This window comes from Scyliorhinus torazame, chromosome 11 (assembly GCF_047496885.1).
Source record: "Scyliorhinus torazame isolate Kashiwa2021f chromosome 11, sScyTor2.1, whole genome shotgun sequence".
NCBI lineage: Eukaryota > Metazoa > Chordata > Chondrichthyes > Carcharhiniformes > Scyliorhinidae > Scyliorhinus > Scyliorhinus torazame.
This window is the reverse complement of record NC_092717.1, coordinates 164,499,338-164,520,233: the sequence shown is the minus strand read 5'-3', so window position 1 is coordinate 164,520,233 and position 20,896 is coordinate 164,499,338. Positions and strand designations below refer to the sequence as shown.

Below are 20,896 nucleotides of genomic sequence, written 5' to 3'. Positions count from 1 at the left end.
TAATATGTCAATCATATTTCTTTTATCTGTAACAAAATATTTAGGAAAGTACCAGTCACTTAAGTTTGGTCAATCACAAACATTTTCTTAGCAGGTACCAATGCATGGCATTAACTACCCATTCTTTAGCATCAACTGTCAAAGGCCAAGAATATGGTTGCTGTAAATAAAAATATGAATGCATACTGGTATGAGTAAGAAGTAGCTCTTCTACCAACATATTCTCTGTTGAACGATGGAAAAGTATTATGCATGAAAACAAAATACAATAAAAGTGATCTAAAAATGTAGAAACGAGCAAATAATCATGACATTTTTAAACATGTTCTGTAGAATTGGTCACTGAATTAACTGTGAGGCTACAACCAAGGGGCAGTACCACACTGCCAAGTTAGCAGTCAATGTCAAGAGACTAGGAGTATAATATAAAATCATGCTTTTCACATGGCTAACTGAGTTAAGATGCTTAAAGATATTCCTTACCTCAACCCACTGATTTCCACCAGTATTTAGAAGAAGTGCACAGAGTGGATCAGATTTAGAGAAGACATCTTTATCTAATAGATTTTCACAGGAAATGCTTAGTTCCACCTTACTCACACAATCCGCCATCTGCTAACCTGAAAAGCAGATAAAAAATGAAATTTAGAATATCAATATTTCAAGTTATGTTTTTTATTTATTAAAAAAATTGGCTGAATATTGTATTAGCCTCAAACAAATTAGCATTTTGAGCCTAACTTGAACTCAAGTTTGACATTAAGAAAATATGTGATATTGTACTTCCTCGTTTTTATTAATCACTAGATTAACTGAAGGAACACATTTTGCAACAGAGCATATAAAATTCAAAATAAATAAAGTTAAATTTCTGGTCTGTGTTAGGTTTGTTGTTCTTCGCCAAGTGGCAGTACACAATGGTCTTCAGCGTTCCTTGGTTTAGACAGGAGAATTAGCCAGAAATTCCTTTTATGGTATACAAATGTCAGGTAAGGGAACAATTTCAGTCAGTTAGAATGTACACATCTCAAGAGATCTCAATGCAAGACACATTGCCACTGGTCATTTGCAACTGCGTTGGGCACAGATACAAATAAATGCCTTCCAGAGGAAGAGAAAAAGTGATACAAACATTTGGCAACAAAAGTACAATAATGTTTCCTGTGTAGGTTTTTAAAAGCCACTGTGAAATGTATCTTCACCTCCACATTGCTTTTACTTCTATCAGCAAATTCTGGCCAATAACCAACAATGATGTTATGACTGCAGATTGTCTGTTTGTTGTACAATCATGTTTTTTTTGAGGACGGAGGAGGAAAGACTATTACAGCACTGTTTGTTTTCAGTGATTTGTACATCAAACAGTAAGAGTGAAATTTCTGTCACCAGACAGATGTCATCAACAAACAAGCCCATGAATTTGTGGCATAAAATCCTCTACAGGCCATCTAGAAAATCATCACAATTCTTGCTGTACTTTTTTTTAAAGGCGGCCTTTGGTATGTGTAATGCAGACAAGGCCACATTTATTAGCTATTCCTTCTTGCACGAGGTGGTGTTTGGCCTTTGGTTGAATCCTTGCAGTCACTCTGGTGATGGTGCTCCCACAACAATGGTATCGCATGGACAATAACAGGACTCTGACCTTTTTCATCATTGCACTAGTAAGAAGTCTTACAACACCAGGTTAAATTCCAACAGGTTTGTTTCGAATCACTAGCTTTTGGAGCGCAGCCCCTTCATCAGGTAAGCCTTCCTACTGTGCCCACCCCAGTCCAACGCCAGCATCTCCATATCATCATTGCACTAGTTCAGGCATGCTCCATGAATGGAAGATTAATAATAATAATGATCTTTATTAGTGTCACAAGTAGGCTTACATTAACACTGCAATGAAGTTACTGTGAAAATCCCCCAGTCGCCACACTACGGCGCCTGATTGGGTACACTGAGGGAGAATTCAGAATGCCCAATTCACCCAACAAGTAATTCTTTCGCGACTTGTGGGAGGAAACCAGAGCATCCGGAGGAAACCCACGCAGACCACCAGCACCGTCTGTCCATCATCTGCCACCCCGACACCTGCCCCCCTCCCAACCAGTCCAGCCCTCAAACTCTGCTGACTGAGCACCGATGCATGTTGAAACCTTTGTTTATTTGACAAAGAACCTGTGAACATCACTATAAGGTTTGTGCCCTAGCTCCTATCCTATGCCCTGCATCCGTGCATCTTAACTGGTGCTTAGCTTTCTGGCCTTACGGGCCCTAACGCTATGACTAGGTGGATCTGAGGTGGTACATCAGGGTTGGAGGTGGCCTGCTGCGAATCTCACCCTGTGACCTGGGTCCCCTTTGGCTGACATCCACTTGAGCAACCAGGCCTGGATGAGCCTCGCTGCTGCTCAGGTGCCCAAGTGGTGTGGTGTTCTGCTCACTGCCCATCAGATGCACCAAGTACAGGAGGATTGAGGGGGGGGGGGGAGAATAGTCTGAGGCGCTGCAGTATTCCAACACCTCCCCTGTGAGAGTCACCAGCAGAGCCCAGCACCTCCTCCTCCCTCGGGGTGCCCGATAGCCCCTGTGCTACTCTGTGAGCTGTGGGTGCAATCAGAACGAACTCCTGGGGCTCCCCCGCCACCTGGTGTTGGCTGTTCTGGAGGCCTGCTCTCGTCTCGACATGGGTCTCAATACCCGCGGCCATGGAGCACAGGGACTGGGCCACCTCCCGCTGGGACAGGCTCGGTCAGCCAGCTCCCAGGCAATACCAATACCAATGATGTTCTCAGCCATAATTCAGAATGTCCAATTCACCTACAAGCACGTCTTTCGGGACTTGTCGGAGGAAACGGGAGCGCCCGGAGGAAATCCACGCGGACACGGGCCGACAGTGACTCAAGCCGGGAGTCAAACCTGGGGCCCTGGTGCTGCGAAACAACAGTGCTAACCACTATGCAACTGTCCATGACATGATGCATGATTGGATCGTCGGTTGGGGTGATGGGGAGTGGTTGGCATGTGGAAGAGGGTGGGCTCTCATGCCACGTGAAATCACACAGGGGGTGAACAACTGATGGCCTTTGTGAACAGGGCACCTGGCCATGGAGGGCGATATGGGTGCTGTTATGTGATGTAGAGTGGGGAAGGAGCACACTTACGGCAGATGGGGTTCATTCACTCTCCGGGCTTGGTGCCAGGGTCACAGTGCCGCCTACTCACTTCCCTGAGGAGGTCTTGCACCTTCTTTCGGCACTGCTGGCTAGTCCTGGCAGCGGGGCCCATGGTGCTCACGGCCTCTGCCACCTGTGACCAGGCCCAGTATATGGCGGCGGGTGGCAGCATGTAGCCGCTATCCTCCTCCACGGCGTCCAACAAGGTCTCCAGCTCGGTGTCTGCGAGATGGGTTGCCGCTCTCCATGCTGCTATCTTGCCGGCCGAGTTGAATGCATGGGGGGAGTGGAGTACTAAAATGCAGCTGGTCAGCTTCTGGAGTGACAATCCCGAACCCGGCAAATCGGACACTGTTTCTCATTGGAATCGACCGCGTTCCATGTGCCGCCAGTGCTAGCCCCTTAACGGATCCTGAATTACTCCAGGATCAGCACCAATTTAGTTGTCTTAGAAGTCCATCAATTCAGTCCCAGTGTCAACACAAGTTTCTGAAATGGAGAATCCCATCAAAGATCTTTTATTCTATTTGGTTAATGCAATGAGACCGAATTCCCCCATGGATCAACAGTTTCATAAGGATTTGCTATTCTGATGTCAAAATAGTTAAAGACATCCAGGAGTGCTAAGTACAGTTTTGTCAGTTATCGGATTTATCTTACTTCTGCATGTATTTTTTCTGAAAATAAACAAGCTATATTTGAACTTGCAACATTTGAGCATCAATTTAGACTTTAGCTGGCTGGCTGCCTGCTCAGACGTCGAAAGGGCTCCACAATTTTGTGGGCCTCATTTAAATTTTATAGGCAAGGTATCGTGTACTCAACTGGGGCGGGATTCTCCGCAATCGGCACAATGTCCGGCGACCGGTGGCAAAAACGGCGAAAATCAGTCCGGCATCGCGCCGCCCCAAAGGTGTGGAATTCTCCGCATCTTGAGAGGGCGAGCCCTCACCTTGAGGGGCTAGGCCCGCGCCGGACTGATTTCCGCCCCGCCGGCTGGCGGGAAAGGCCTTTGGTGCCCCGCCAGCTGGCGCGGAAATGACTTTGCCGTGCGACGCATGCGCGGGAGCGTCAGCAGCCGCTCACGGCATCCCCGCGCATGCGCAGTGGAGGGGGTCTCTTCCGCCTCCGCCATAGTGAAGACCATGGCGAAGGCGGAAGGAAAAGAGTGCCCCCAAGGCACATGCCCGCCCGTGGATCGGTGGGCCCCGATCGCAGGCCAGGCCACCGTGGGGGCACCCCCCGGGGCCAGATCACCCCGCGCCCCCGCCCCCCCCCCCCCCCCCAGGACCCCGGAGGCCGCCCGTGCCGCCTTGTCCCGCCGTTCGAAAGGTGGTTCAATCCACGCCGGCTGGCGTGGGTTGACAACGGCGGGACTTCGGCCCATCGCAGACCGGAGAATCGCCAGGGGTGGGCCCGCCGATCGGTGCGGCGCGATTCCCATCCCCGCCGAATCTCCGTTGGTGGATCATTCGGGACACGGTGGGGGCGGGATTCATGCCGGCCCCCGCGATTCTCCGACCCGGTGGGGGTCGGAGATTCGCGCCCCTGATGTCCAATGTAGCTTGCCTAATTGAGACCTCAAGGTTGGACCTGGCATGTTGCCAGCATTGAAAGTAATGGGGTAAGGGGATGTGAGCATGGACAGAGGGCCCCAGGTTATTTTTGAAGGCCTTAGATCATCCAGGGATACAAAGAAATCATAAATTCCCAAATTTCCAGAATATCAGGCCTATCGCATGTAACAGGCAAAAGCTTTGAACACCTTAATTTCAAAATGGAGTCAACAGATAACGGTCGCCATTAACAGGCTGATGAGGCTTAACGTAAAAAAAAAAGTCAGTCCCATTCTATTTCCATCTGATGAACACCAGGCAAAGCCAGTAAAAGTAGACTTTGGTCTGTGTAATCACTGCGGTGTCTTTCACCCTTTAGAGATCAGGGGCGAGATTCTCCGACCCCCCGCCGGGCCGGAGAATCGCCGGGGGCTGGCGTGAATCACGCCCCCGCCGGTTGCCGAATTCTCCGGCGCCGGATATTCGGCGGGGGTGGGAATCGCGCCGCGCCGGTTGGCGTCCCGTCCCCCCCCCCCGCGATTCTCCGGCCCGGATGGGCCGAAGTCCCGCTGCTAAAATGCCTGTCCCGCCGGCGTAGATTAACCCACCTACCTTACCGGCGGGACAAAGCGGCGCGGGCGGGCTCCGGGGTCCTGGGGGCGGTCTGGCCCCGGGAGGTGCCCCCACGGTGGCCGGCCCGTGATCGGGGCCCACCAATCCACGGGCGGGCCTGTGCCATGGGGGCACTCTTTCCCTTCCGCCTTCACCACGGTCTCCACCATGGCGGAGGCGGAAGAGACTCCCTCCACTGCGCATGCGTGGGAATGCTGTCAGCGGCCGCTAACGCTCCCGCGCATGCGCCGCCCGGAGATGTCATTTCCGCGCCAGCTGGCGGGGCACCAAAGGCCTTTTCCGCCAGCTGGCGGGGCGTCCGGCACGGGCCTAGCCCCTTTTGGTTGGGGCTCGGCCCCCCAAGATGCGGAGCATTCCCCACCTTTGGGGCTGTGCGATGCCCGACTGATTTGCGCTGTTTTGGGCGCCAGTCGGCGGACATCGCGCCGTTACCGGAGAATTTCGCCCCAGGAGTGTCCCAGTGTCTTCAAGTGAGAAACTAAACCAGCATCCCGTCAGATGATGTCAGTGGATGTAAAAGATCCCGGGTCACTGTTTTCCCAGTGTTCTGGCTAATAATCAGCTGTCATCTAAAACCAACAGCAGATTGGTAAGTCATTCCTCCAATTTGCTGTTCATGGGATTTTGCTGTGTGCCTTTTAGCTGCCACATTTGCAGGTATATAAACAATCCTTACCCTCCAGAGATAATTTAACTCAAAACACTTGGGACATCATGGGAATGTGAAAGCCACTATGCAGTGTACACCATCAGTCCTGAGGCAAGTTACATTATACTTGTTACACATTTTAGGAGCCTCGGTAAAACTACATTTCAAGGTTAGCACAGGAATTTGTTTGTTTGTTTTTTAAAACTGTATATTTTTCCATGGCTCAATGTCAATAGCCTTGTGTCCCCTACAAACCAAAGTGTTGTTATTATGTACTACATTTATCTAGATATTGGGTAAAACCAAAGGGTCAAACCAATAACTCATCACTGTACTCTATTTACTAATCTTCAGGCGGCTGAAGAACATACACGGCTTCAAAACATTGAACAAATGTTTTCAACATCAAACCAGAAAATGACACCATACTAGTAATTGAAGACCTTACAATTTTCTCATGTCAAAAAGAACACATGTTCATCTTCGGAAAAACCCTCAAAATCAAATTGCAGTTTGAAGCAAGAACAATTTCTTCAAGAGCCTTTAAAGAAACCGCAGAATAAACAGACATGAAGAACTGGGTGTCAAAATAGATTAGGTGGTGAATTGGCATAGCTAAATCACACCTTTGTCTCTTAACCCTTTTCCTCGGGAATCTTCTCCTTTCCTCAAACACTTCCCTTCCTCAGATCTCCTTTAAATCCTTAATGTCTGCTAATCCTCCCCAAGCTGTTGGGGGGGGGGGGGTTATTCCTGTTGTTATGTGTTCTTGTTTGGTGGTTTAAAAAAAATAAACTTTGCACAGAAATTGTTAACATTGCAGTAAAAAAATGTCCCCTAAAAAATTATTCCTCCTTGACTTCTCACCATACTTGGACAAGGTCAACTACAACATTCTCCGCCAATGTTCTTCGCCATTGTCCAGCTCAATGGAACTTCTTTTGCTTTCCTCCCCTCTTGCCTATCCAATTATTCACAGAACTTCTCCATGAAGAATCAGCCCGTATCATTCCTGTATCAGCCTCCCCGAACAGGCGCCGGAATGTGGCGACTAGGGGCTTTTCACAGTAACTTAATTTGAAGCCTACTTGTGACAATAAGCGATTTTCAATTTTCATTCAAGAACTTATTTTCTGACGTCCAAACAGTTACCTCTTGAGCCCTTTATATATTGTTGATTTCCTTACTGGATATAAGGTCATACAAGGATATATCCTTGGCCCCAACCTCTTTCTTCTCTGCATGCTGCCCTTGCAGACAGGAAGGCATCTTTCACATGTTCACTGATGACCTAGGGACCCAACCTCTCCAATCTGTCTCAATTCTGCCACTGTCTGTATGCTGCCCAATCAGCTACATGCCCCTTTCTGCTGCATGTGTAGTAATATAGTAATGTCAGTGGACTAGTGAGCCAGAGGCCCAGGTTGAAGCTCTTGGACATGGGTTCAAATCCCACCATGGCAACTGGTGGAATTTAAATTCACTTAATAAAATCTGGAATTGAAAGCTAGTCTCAGTAATGGTGAAATATCATCAATTGTCATAAAAATCCATCTGCACCACTAACATCCTTTCAGTAAGGAAATTTGCCATCCTTTACCATGTCTGGCCTACGTGTAACTACAGGCCAACAATGTGTTTGACTCTTAACTACCCTCTGAAATAGCCTAGTAAGCCACTCAGATTATGGGCATTAGGGATGGGCAACAAATACTCACCTTGCCAACAACACCCACAACCCATGAAGAAGGGAAGTTACAAAAGGTAAGACAAGGGCTCAAGGAGATGGGGAATAGACTAGGATGGTTGGATTGATTGAGAATTGGTTAATGGACAGGAATTAAAGAGTAGGGATATATGGAATATTTAAACTTTTGCAGGCTGTAACCAGTGATGTGCTGCAAGATCAGGACTGAAGCCTTGGCTATTTACATTTATAACTTAGGCAAATAGACAAGGAATAATTATTGGAGAATTCAACACACCCTCAAAACTGGTACAGTAAAGCATGATCACAGTCAGAAGGAAGCCAATGCAGTTGGTTCAGTAAACCCGGTGTTTCCAAAGGTACAGAGGACAAGTAATAGGGTAGCAAGAGGAAAAGGATAAAGCCATGAAAAGCCTCACATCCAGTTTATCAGAGGCAGACCCACATAACCTATGGAAAACCTTGTAGGAGTAAGTCAAAGGCTACAGGGCCTGGGTATTTGAGATAGTGGCCCCGTACTTTTTGGAATGCAACAGATTTGGATCAGAGTATACAGGTTAGAAATGCCGTTGGGATGCAATCCATAATGATTTTATGCCAATTCTGAACAGAAGGCCAATCGTTAATCCAGGAACAAATGATATTCTTTCATGCTGCAAATGTTGAAATATTGTACAAGCTTTTCTCATTGACGTCAATTATCTTTTTATCTGGGAGCCCCAGAACCAAGAACAAAGGATCAAACTCTAGAGCCGTATCAAATATGTTCTCTCGCTCTTTAAGATGCCCAACTAGTAGGACACCATTTTGAAACAGGATGACTACGATTTAACACCCCAAAAAAGTCTGGCACATGCAGTGGTCAGACCAACCCTGCTATCTGTTTTCTTTGGTCTCGGCGAGAAATGCCCGGCCGACGTCACACTTGCCTCACTTCCTGCAGGAATAGATTGGGGTGCCATTTTTAAATGCCACTTCAATCTCTCGACCCTCTCTTGCTCCCCACTGCAACCTCTGGACCCCCCAACTTAACTTTCAGAGGGTCCTGGAGCCCTCCCTCTCATCCCACCTCTTAAGGACAGGCCCCCTGGGCCCAATCCTCGGCATGGGCAACCTGGCACCCAGGCACCTCAGCACTGCCAGCCTGGCACTGCCATGCGCAGGTAGCACTGCTAGGGTGCCCGGGTGTCAGCGGGAGTGCCAGAGTATTACCCTGCACAATGCCTTACCACCCAAAGGCCTCCATTGGCCTGGGAGACCTCCCTAAGTGCCGTTATGCCTGGTCCAGGTTTGTGTGGACCAATGCTAAATGGCGCCATGACAAGGCTTCCCAGGCGCAGGCGTTTGTTGCGGCCACTGGCGAATCAGGCACCGGCATATTTAAATGAGCCTAATGGGTCACTGAAATATGTAAATTTGGATCTTGCACAGAGAAAGCGAGGTCCAGATTGCAATGTCTCATGAGTTCTCGTCAGATCTCACAAGGCGTCCCGAGCATCACAAATCTCATGAGATTTAACAGCCTCATCGCGTCACCAAGTTGGGCACTACGCGTCCGTTCGATCACGCCCATAGTGTATTGTCCCCTCTCACTAGTTTGCATTTTGGCACCGTGAGCATATAATGTGATCTATCCTGTGTCTTAAGCTTGATGTAACATGGTGCAATACTTTACGTGGGTTTCTTTCGTTGTATTACAGACTGAGATTCTACTGGCATTTCCTCAGAAAGTGGCCCAGGGCATCTAAGTTTTCTGATGATCCAAATCAAGGTGGGAAACCAAGCTTGGCAAAGCACACAAAGAGGGTGCAAAGTGATATAAACTGGTTAGGTGGAAGAGCAACAAGGTGAAAGAGTATAATGTGGGGAAATGAGTAGCTATTCACATTGTTCATGGGACTAAAGTAGCAGAATTTTAAATGGTGCGAAACTTGTAAATGTTGAATGGCAGGTCAGAATAATATACTCCTGTTCCTATTTGATATGTCCATAGAATTTACAATGCAGATGGAGGCCATTCACCCCATTGAGTCTGCGCTGGCCCTTGGAAAAAAAGCCACCCTACTTAAGCCATGCCTCCACTCTATCCCCGTAACCCAGTAACCTTACCTAACCTTTTTAGAAACTAAGAGGCAATTTAGCATGGCCAGTACACCTAACCTGCACATCTTTGGACTGTGGGAGGAATCCGGAGCATCCGGAGGAAACCCATGCAGACAAGGGGGGAAAGTGCAAACTCCACACAGAAAGTTACCAGTGGCCGGAATTGAACTCGGGTCCCTGGAGCTGTGGGACAGCAGTGCTAACCACTGAGCCACCTTGTTAGTGCCCCTTATACCTGTACGGTCAAAGCCACCAACATGAATGCCCAAAAGTTCCATATCATTGGTGAAAATTCCATTCTCACTCCCTGACTACTGCTCAAGCGGCGGCAGTTTGACGCGGTTTTCGAGTCTTTGCACCCTCCGAAATGAAGCATGCCGTCGAAACGGCATTGGCATGTCATTGGAAGAGCCTCCCATGATGCTCCGCCCCCGATGGGTCATGTTCCAGACCACGACGTGTGGTCTGAGCAGTCAGGAAACCAGAGTAGTGACTGCGGACTGTGACCAGTGCTGCCACAGTCGGCCAGGATCCATGCCGTTGGCCGGGGGGGGTTTCCGCGAGGGCTGGGGGGACTAGTGGGGGGGTGGCCAGGGGGGGCCTGTGGGGTCGCATTTGGCGGGTCGAGGCCACACATGGCTGACACCATGTTGTACGGCACGACCGCTGCAGGTCATCGGTGTGCGCATGAGCGGCCAGAGACCCGGCCATATTGGCACGTGAGCCGCGGGGTTCACTGTTGTGGTTTTGTTGTTATTGCACTTGATGTGAAACGTGCATGCACTAATGGGTTTGCAGTCAGTTGGTTTTTGCACAGGGTGGTTGTTATGGAGCAAGTAGAGTGGGGGGTTTGTTTGGTCCTCCAGGTGTGGGCCACCATGCTGGCAGGGTTGCTAGCAAATGGAAGAAGTATGAGGCTGGGATCTGCAGAGGGCAGTCCGTGGGGGTGAGGGATGGTTTTTGGTGATTATGGAGGGTGTGGCTATTTTGAACGGGCCCAGGTTAGTGGGGGAACTGATTGTTGGGCATGGCGTGGGGTCAATGATGCTAGCAGACCTAGCAGAAGGGGAGGTCGGAGACCCCCAGTGAGGATTGTAATGTGGAATGTGCATAGTTAAATGGTCCGATTAAATAGTCTTGGGTTTGCACACCTAGAGTTTGAGGGCAGATCCGGTTTTCCTGCAGGAGGCACACATGCGGTTGAAGGATCAGTTGTGGTTAAGGAAGGGATGGGGGTTTAGGCAGCACGGTGGCGCAGTGGGTTAGCCCTGCTGTCTCACGGCGCCAAGGTCCCAGGTTCGATCCGGGCTCTGGGTCACTGTCTGTGTGGAGTTTGCACATTCGCCCCGTGTCTGCGTGGGTTTCACCCCCACAACCCAAAAGATGTGTAGGCTAGGTGGATTGGCCACGATAAACTATCCCTTAATTGGAAAAAAAAAGGAAGGAATGGGTGGGGGAAAACGTTCGACCAGGGTGGCGGTCAGTTCTGCACTTTTGGCTGACAAGACGTTTTGTGACAAGGTGGCATTGGAGATAAGGAACTACATGGAGTTTAATCAAAATGGGAAGGTGTCTGCGACCACATTCCGGGAGACATTGAAGGCAGTGGTTTGGGGGAAGGATATCTTCTTTAAGGCCTAAAGGGATAGGGTTGAGAGGGAGGAAAGCTGAGGCTGCTGGAAGTTATCATACAGGTGGATCGTAGGTGTTCGGTGTCTCCGACTAGGGAGTTGCTGGCGGAAAGGAAGGATTTGCAAGGGGCAGTTTGATCAGCTAACAGCGGGCGAAGGAAGTGGGTCAGTTCCGTGGGGTTCAATAGGAGTATCGCGAGAGGGCCAGTTGAGGCGGCAGGCAGCAGCACAGGAAATTGTGCAGGTAAGGGTGGCAGGGAGAGAGGGTGACGCCTCTGGAGAAAATCAATGAGGCGTTTGACGTTTTTTACCGGGGGGCTATATCGATCATAGCCTGGGGGGAGGTCACAGATATGGGGTATTTTTTTGGGATGAGTTGGAGTTCCCGGAAGTGGAAAAGGAGAAGCGACAGACACTGCGGGTGACATTGGGTCTGCAGGGGATAATGGAGTGTGTGGGGTTGATGCAATTGGGGCAAGTGCCAAGGCCGGCTGGCTTCCCGGTTGAATTTTGCAAGCGGTTTTGGGGGAGTTGGCACCTCATCTTTTGAATATTTTTAATGGATCGTTGGCGAAGGGGGAGCTGCCAGCAATGCTGACACAGGCATCTATTTCTTTGATTCCAAAGAAGGGTAAGGATCCGATGGAGTGTGGATCCTATAGGCCCATCTCGTTATTAAATACAGACATGCAAGTACGGCCGAGCTATCGGCGAGGCGGTTGGAGGAGTGTGTGCTGGATGTGGTCTCGGAGGACCAGACCAGGTTTGTTAAGGGCCGGCACTTGTCAAGTAATATCAGGAGGGTATTCAATGTTGTTAGGACCCCGTCGCGGAGTAGGGTGCCAGAGCTGATCGTATCGGTGGACGCGGAGAAGGCCTTTGATTGGATGGAGTGGCGGTACTTGTTCGGGATCCTTAGGAAGTTTGGGTTTGGGCTGATGTTCGTTGCATGCGTACAGTTATTATATGCTTTCCCCACAGCATGTGTGACAATGAATGGGATGAATTTGGGGTATTTTACGTTGCATAGCGGGACAAGACAGGGATGTCTGTTATCTCCGCTGCTGTTTGCTTTGGCCATTCAGCGTTTGCCGGTTGCGCTGTGGGCTTTGAATGAATGGCAGGGGATTGTAAGAAGGAGTAGAGAGCACAGGGTGTTTTTGTATTCTGATGATCTATTGTTGTACATTGCAAACCCACTGGACAGTATGGGGAGAACTATGGACCTGTTGGGGAAATTCGGAGCACTTTCAGGGTATAAATTGAATGTGGGAAAAATCAATGTTTTCCCGGTGAATTCCCAGGGAGAAGTGTGGACCTTTGAGCCTTGCCATTCAAGGTGGCCAGGGCAAGGTTTCAGTATTTGGGGATTCAAGGGGCCCATGGCTGGACAAATATCCAGAAGTGGAATGTGACCGGTCTGGTAGATGGGAGTCAAAGGGGATCTGAAGAGGTGGGATGTGCTGCCGCTATCACTGGTGGGGAGGATACAGACTGTGAAAACATACGTGCTGTCAAGATTTTTATTTATTTTTCAATTTCTCTCAATATGTCTCCGCAGGCGTTGTAGCCATCTGGCATGGCCACTTACAACAAGAAACATGGAGGTTCGCAAAGCCTAAAGGGAAATATGGACAATGTAAGATTCAGGCAGGCTCAGAGCCTGAATGTATATTTGTGAGCAGAGAATCCAGACAGCATCGAAACCCCCAACCGATTAGCATTTTGATGGCCCATCTCTGTAAGACAAAGGACTGATACTCAGGTAACTGATACAATCCCAGACACATCCGCACCACTCCCTTTACTCAGGAAGCATAAACAGCAAGGTCAATGACCGCTTAGGTCACGCCCAGTCCCTTTTATTGGCTCAGATCGAAGGCAGTGATCGAGAACTGCCCAATTAATTGGGTCCAAACCTTAGGACCTCCCAAAAGAGCGCAAAATCCCCAAGGATAAAGAGAGACTCTGCCATGTGTTCGACCTCTTTTGGACCTGGCGCTGCGGCAACGTCCAACACCAATCGTAGCACCGCCAGAAGTTCAAGTTCAACGCTCGCTACCAAACGGATGATCCTAACTGAACCGCAGTTACTTCTCCAGACCCAGCAGATCCAGATTTGAACAAAGGCCACTGTTCCTCTGACCTAAGCCGGGTGCCTGAAGTTAAGTACAGGTTGTCATAGTTGTTAGGTGGAGTTTAGCTCATAGTGTTTATGTTGCATGTGTAAGTTAATCTTGTGTGTAAATAAAGTCTCATTGATCTTGAACTAACTAACTGGTTGTTTGGCTCTTTGATCGATGCGCGGATGAACCTTGTGGCGGTATCATTTGATACTTGGCGACTCTGAAAGCATATCATATCAATATCTCGATAGAAGAAGGGCAACCTCATTGACTGCCATATTTATAGAAAGTAAAGACAGCAACATTTATTGGCGACCTCTGACGGGATTCAGCCCAGAAGTGATTTTGTCACTCCGAGAGAACCCACAAAATGTTTGAATTCGAAACCCAATTGGAAAAGTGAAATAAACCACAAGTGTAAGACCAGTATCGATCAAACCTCCAAGATTCTAAAGTGTGCAGTAATTTGCATGCATACTAACAGAGATATAAGGTAAACTCGTTAAGATTTTGTTGCGTGAAACTTTCGGGAGTTGAGAGAACCGGAAAATAGCTTAAGCCATACCCGCTGTTTGCATCACTGCTTTATTCCCCCCTGTCCCAAATTCACGGTAGAGATAGAGAGACATAATCGTAGAAATGGCAATGAAGGCAATGGAACGCCTTATGTACCCACAGGAACTCGAGGTCGCAGCGACCGATAGAGTAGAACAGTGTCCCATATGGGAAGAGGAAATTAGGAAATACCTAAAGGGGAAAGGATGGCCCCGATGGTCTGAGTTTTGTGCAAATGAAGAGACAGGTCCTGGTAGTAGACAGGTCCTGGTAGTATAGGGCAAACTTGGTAGGATAACCAGACAGAGATTCATAAAAAGAGTTTAGGTAGAGTTCGTAAGCCAATGGTAATTGTGTCCTGTTTGGCACAATTGCGAGGCACAGAGGAGGTCGTGAGGACGCTCCGCAGACAGCTTGTAGAGAGAGGAGAGGAATGAGGGAAACGTTAGTGAATGCAAAAAAGTAAATGAGCAACTCCGAGAGCAGCTAGCGGCGAAGGACAAGGCGATGGCTGATGTCAAATGGCACACCAATCTTGTCTCGCTCACCTAGGCAGCTTTCAGTCACAGTATTATAAGGCCTACCAAGTCACGCAATGCGCGGTCTCGGTAAGGGAAGAAATAGAACACCAAGTAGAACAATTGAAAAAGCAATGCGAGGACTTAAAGGCAGCCCTACGAGCACTCCACAGTTCCACCACGGAACAAAGGCAGAGTTCGGTAGACCATGCCAAATGCAGGCAGCAAATTGCAAAATTGCAATCACTGCTCTCAGTTCAGAATGGTTTCAGAGATATCTTTGGACCAAATTTAGACCAGGAAGATGGCCCCGATTGGAACTTAATGAAACGGCCCATCGGTACGTAAACGGAACACAGATTCAGAATAGAGCTCCCCAGGCCCCAAAAAGGAAAGCACCCGCACCACCGACTGCACAGGCAGCACCCAACCCTATGAATCCAGTCACCACGCAGCGCAGAGAAGACCAACCCGATTTTGTGTACACCACCCCACTAACCATCACCCAGTTAAGGGATGCCCTTAATAAAATAGAAACCTTTCACCCCACATTAGACCCACACCATTTCTTTGAGTGGGTTAGACAACAGACAGTCATGCACGGTCTGGACGAGCAGGAAGAAATGAAACTCATAGTAATGAGCCTTGACCCCCTCCGTTAGTTCAGCCCTTCCCTACCCACAAAATGTAGGAGGAGGTAGCCTCCAGGATATGAAGACAGCCATCCTAGATGCAATTGGCTATAATAGAGGAGGTCCAGTAGAAGGACTCAACCGATGTAGGCAGAAGAAAGGAGAGCATCCAACAGCGTTTGTGGATGCCTCTGCGTCCACTTCACAGCAGTATTTGGAGATTTAGCCCGCGCCCATTTAACTGCAGACAATATGGCCAAATGGACCCGTATTTTAGTCTCCCACGTCACAGATGCAGGACAAAAGGCATGTGCGAATTACAACCTCTCAGACCCGGCACACAATGAAGTGTGGGTACTGAAGCGACTATCTAGGGCTTGGGAACAATCCCTACATAAAAAGGCAGAGCAGGAGAAAGTAGATGTGAACACAAATCCAGTAATGACACATCAAGACCCCGCCTGGGTAAATGAAGGTAAAAATAATACGCAGCACCCCAAAATGCAGGGATGCTACAATTGTGGACACGAGGGACATTACGCCCGAGAATGCAATGCCCCGCCCGAAACAGCAATGGAATCAACATGTAAATGCCCCACATAGGAACAATGCCAGACCTATCCACAGAGTTAGCGCCCGTTCAGATAATTTGGCCATAAATGGTACCGATTGACAGTGTTCTGACTCCCCAACTTGGGTCTGCGACACACTTTGGGACAAGTCCGGAAGACCGGTAGTCACAGGCACAGTCCGGGGACACCTCGTAGAGTTCCTTTGGGACACAGGAGGGTTCCGAACCAAGTTAAACTCCTCCACAATGTACCAACGAGAATATGGCCCACTACAGGCACTATCACTCTTAGTGGATTTACAGGACACCTCCAGCAGGGACACATTATGACCCCTGTGGGTATTTAGATCGGTAACATTAGAACCAAGCACTCAGTCGTTTTGGTAGATTTACCCCAGACAGCAGAACATATCTTGGGGATAGATTTCATGAGCTCACACAACCTTTCTTTTGACCCCGTGAATAAGTGAGTGTGGAAAATGGCTAGAGCAGCATGAGCCCCCACCACGCTCACAGTAGGAGACTACGAACACAGAATTAGCTCAGTGGGAGAGTACCGGTTTGATCCACAAACCATTACCACAGACAAAACAATTAGGGAAGTCTTAAAGACACACAAAGCATCTTTTGCCCAGCACAAGCACGATTACAGTAAAATTCCAGGAGTGGTCACCATTACAGGTTCCGATCCTAAGCCCCAGGAACAATACAGTTTTCCACAGCAAGCCGAGGGAGAAATAGCTACGGTAATTCAAAGTTTATTGGATCAAGGTGTCATTCGGCCCGTAGCCTCAACAAACAATGCCCCGATTTGGCCCCTAAGGAAACCAGATGGTTGATGGAGACTGACCATCGATTATAGAGAATTAAACAAAGTAACTCTGTTAGCAGCCCCCACCGTTGCCATGAGTCCCAAGACCATGTTAAAGCAGGGACTACATTCAAAGATTTTCACGGTTCTGGACATTAGCAATGGCTTTTGGTCCATTCCATTGGATAAAAAGTGCCAGTATAAATTTGCGTTCACCTTCCAGGGACAGCAATACACGTGGACATGCCTTCCACAAGGTTTCCACAACACCCCCTCCATTTTTCACAAACAATTGGCGCATGGATTATCGAAATTTTCCCGACCCGAATGCCTCATTCAGTATGTGGACGACTTGCTCCTACAGACTGAAACCAAGGAAGAGCACATTTCACTTCTTTCTGCATTCTTAGATCTCCTAAAAGAAATTGGATGTAAAATCAACCCCCAAAAAGCCCAAATTCTCCAAGAAAAGGTAACTTATTTAGGTACAGTTATAACGCATGTTAAGCGTGAGCTAGAGCAAAATCGTATTGATTCAATTGTTAAATTGCCTTTGCCCCATAAAGTTACAGCACTCCGGTCATTTTTAGGACTGGTTGGTTACTGCAGGAACCATATCGACGTTTTTGCCACAAAGGCAGCCCCACTTTCCGAGCTCCTTAAGAAACATGCCCCATGGAAATGGCTTCCACAGCACCCCGATGCCGTAGGTGCATTGAAACGCGCCCTAAGTTCAGCTCCCGCTTTGCAGGCACCAGACCCACACTCCCCATACGTAATAGAGGTAGCGACCACCGACCGAATCCTTTCAGCCGTACTTCTCCAGGAAAGGCACGATCGTTTAGGACCCGTAGCCTATGCCTCACGAGTTTTAGATCCGGTAGAGCAAGGATTTTTCAGCCTGCGAAAGGCACTTGCTCGCAGTTTTTTTGGACTGTTCAGTACTTCGCGTACATAACAGGACTCAACCCCGTCACCATTTTGACCGAGGAGACCCCAACACAGCTACTGTTAGACGGTAGGCTAAAAGACGGTACAGTAAGCCAAATTAGAGCAGCGCGCTAGACCCTACACCTACAAGGACACAACATCAGAGTGAAGAGGACAAAGACGCACACGTTTCTGGCTGATAATTTACAATACGCAGGAACCCCACATGAGTGTGAAATCATTGCAGCCAAGCGCAACAGAGGACCCTTTATTCCCAAATCGCTACCGACAAAAATAGGCGTCAGACCACAGAGAACCCAGCCCACAGATAATTCGCTAATAATTTATGTAGATGGATCCTCCACAATTCTAAATGGAAAAAAGATTACAGGATGTGGCATATATGTAGAAGACGTGCAGGGATGCGCATTAGAGGAGATAACGTTAAAATTGCCTGGACATTTAGGTTCGCAGGCAGCCAAGTTAGCAGCCATTGCTTACATTGTGCAGCATCCAGATTTGTTCCCCAGCAGACATATATTCGATCAGTTTATACGTTTGCAACAGCTTGACGGAATTCCTGCCCTGTGGGAATCTAGAGGATTTATATCTGCCGACGGTAAACCCCTACCCTCAGCGCCATTACTAAAACACACCTCAAAGAAGCTGAAGATCGCAAATATGGAATCATAAAGGTTAGAAGCCATCATCATTCCTCCCCACCCGGTAACATAAAAGCAGACGCCCTAGCAAAAGCAGGCTCACGACATGGTCACTTTTGGTAACCCCTCCCGAGAGTGCCCCAGTACACACGGTCCAGGTCTCACAGACCAATATTCAAGATTTGGCACAGGCACAAAAGGAAGATGACACGCTTAAGGAAATTTTCAAAGGAAACTTCCCAGCTCAAAGGCACTTTAACGGTACACAATGGAATCATATTAAAGAATGGTACTTATGTGGTTTCCACCCAGGACAAGAATCAGATTATTTGTCAATTCCATGACGGACATGGACACCAAGGGATAGAATCCACCCTTGCCCACCTCAGACCTCTCTGCTGGTGACCCGATTTAAAAACTGACGTAACCCACTACATTGAAAATTGCTTAATTTGTGCCCAGAACAACCCAGACAGATATGCAAAGAAAGGTCAGCTAAAACACACCCGCCCTGTTAATGGCCCATGGACGAACTTACAATTAGATTACATTGGTCCCCTCCCCCCTCTGCAGAAATGGATTTAAATATGTGTTGGTCGTGATCGACACCTTCACAAAATGGGTGGAAGCATTTCCTTCCAGGACAAACACAGCAAAAGCGATAGCAAAAATTCTAACCCAGCAAATATTTACTAAATGGGGGCTCCCCCGTAGTATTGAGTCGGACCAAGGTTCGCACTTCACAGGCAGAGTAATGAAAAACATCCTAACAATTTTTGGAATTAAACAGAAGTTTCACATTGCCTATCACCCACAATCCAGCGGCATTGTGGAACGCATGAACCGAACCCTAAAGGCAACACTCAGGAAGATGGTGCAACAACATAATACAACATGGGACACAGTGCACCCATTTGCACTGATAGTTATTAGAAACACGGTGTCGAGTTCAACAGGATACACCCCACACACCCTCATGACCGGACGACCCATGAAGGGTACCGAGTATTTATTTGGACTTGATTTGGCCAGCCCCACAGTCACCGCCCTTACCCACGAAAAAGCAGTCCAACAAATAATGAAAAATATTAAAGCAACACAGCTCGCTGCAGCTGTTCGACTAGGCGCTTGGAAAAAGCAGTGTAAGGCCTGCTTTGATTAAACAGTACACCCGGTAGAGTATCCAGTCGGACAGCAAGTCATGGTCTCCCTGTACAATCTGAGTTCATTCCTCTGCCCCAAATTTGCAGGACCCTACTCAATTTCTGAGAAAGTAAACTCCTCAGTTTATAAGATTACGTAGCCAAATGGAAAGTCAGGATGGTTTCATATAAACCAACTTAAGATTTATGGAACTCAGTGCAGCCACTCACACCACATTTCACTGGCAATAGCAGACCATAAGACCATAAGACATAGGAGCGGAAGTAAGGCCATTTGGCCCATCGAGTCCACTCCACCATTCAACCATGGCTGATTTCAACTCCATTTACCCGCTCTCTCTCCATAGCCCTTAATTCCTCGAGAAATCAAGAATTTATCAACTTCTGTCTTAAAGAATTTGCATTTATTTTACATTTCACTTCATCGTTGCTTTTGGTAAGGAACATTCTGCTTGGTTTTTAGTATCATGTTACATGAGAAATCAGTAAAGCAGTAGGGGAGAGGGAAACTAAGGCCAAGAACGTTTGAAAAAGAATTCCAGAGGGTGGAACATATTGGTCTATGATGATGAAGTGGGAAAGAATTTGTGAGCTAAAGGCGACTTCTGAGGTGCAGCCTCCAAGCTCATCACCAGAGAACACAAGTTTATAGCTATAGTTTTGCGCTGTATAATGCAGCATGAATTATCAGGGCCATTCATTCATTGTCATTGAACAAGTCGATGTTTAATTTTATTACAGAACATAAGACCATAAGACATATAGCGGAAGTAAGGCCATTCGGCCCATCGAGTCCACTCCACCATTCAATCATGGCTGATTTCAACTCCATTTACCCGCTCTCTCTCCATAGCCCTTAATTCCTCGAGAAATCAAGAATTTATCAACTTCTGTCTTAAAGACACTCAACGTCCCGGCCTCCACCGCCCTCTGTGGCAATGAATTCCACAGACCCACCACTCTCTGGCTGAAGAAATTTCTCCTCATCTCTGTTCTAAAGTGACTCCCTTTTATTCTAAGGCTGTGCCCCCGGGTCCTAGTCTCCCCTGCTAATGGAAACAACTTCCCTACATCCACCCTATCTAAGGCATTCATTATCTTGTAAGTTTCTATTAGACAACGAAGACCCGCCCATTGCCAACCTAATCCAACCCTCCCCCAGCCAGGACAGCACATCCACAGACACGACTTTGACTCTGCCCCCAGAGACGAGCTTCCGCCTCACATTTGATTCGGCCGCTAGTGATAGCACAACGGACGTACTGGAAATCCCCGACTAATGGCAAAACAGACCAGGCCCCAGTCACTACAGCCCCAGTGACACCGACCACAATATGTTCGGCCCCTCAGAGACCATTTATTTGCCACTACCAGAACCTGACCCACCGCCCGACAGCAATCCCCTCCTTGCCGCTACCGCCCTACAGGATAAGAAACAATGGCACCGCGATAACTCTTATAGACTGATCCCACATTGGCCC

General features: G+C 48.1%; 1 protein-coding gene across 1 annotated transcript in view; it reads right to left on the bottom strand.

Annotated features, from left to right (window-relative positions):
* LOC140385627 (copine-3-like) overlaps nucleotides 1-20,896 on the bottom strand; it is a 124,778-nt gene that overhangs the window by 56,843 nt on the left and 47,039 nt on the right. Inside the window, exon 2 of the mRNA XM_072467960.1 lies at nucleotides 484-620. Coding sequence (XP_072324061.1) covers nucleotides 484-612 — 129 coding nt within the window. The 5' untranslated portion in view covers nucleotides 613-620. The remainder of the gene's footprint in view (nucleotides 1-483; nucleotides 621-20,896) is intronic.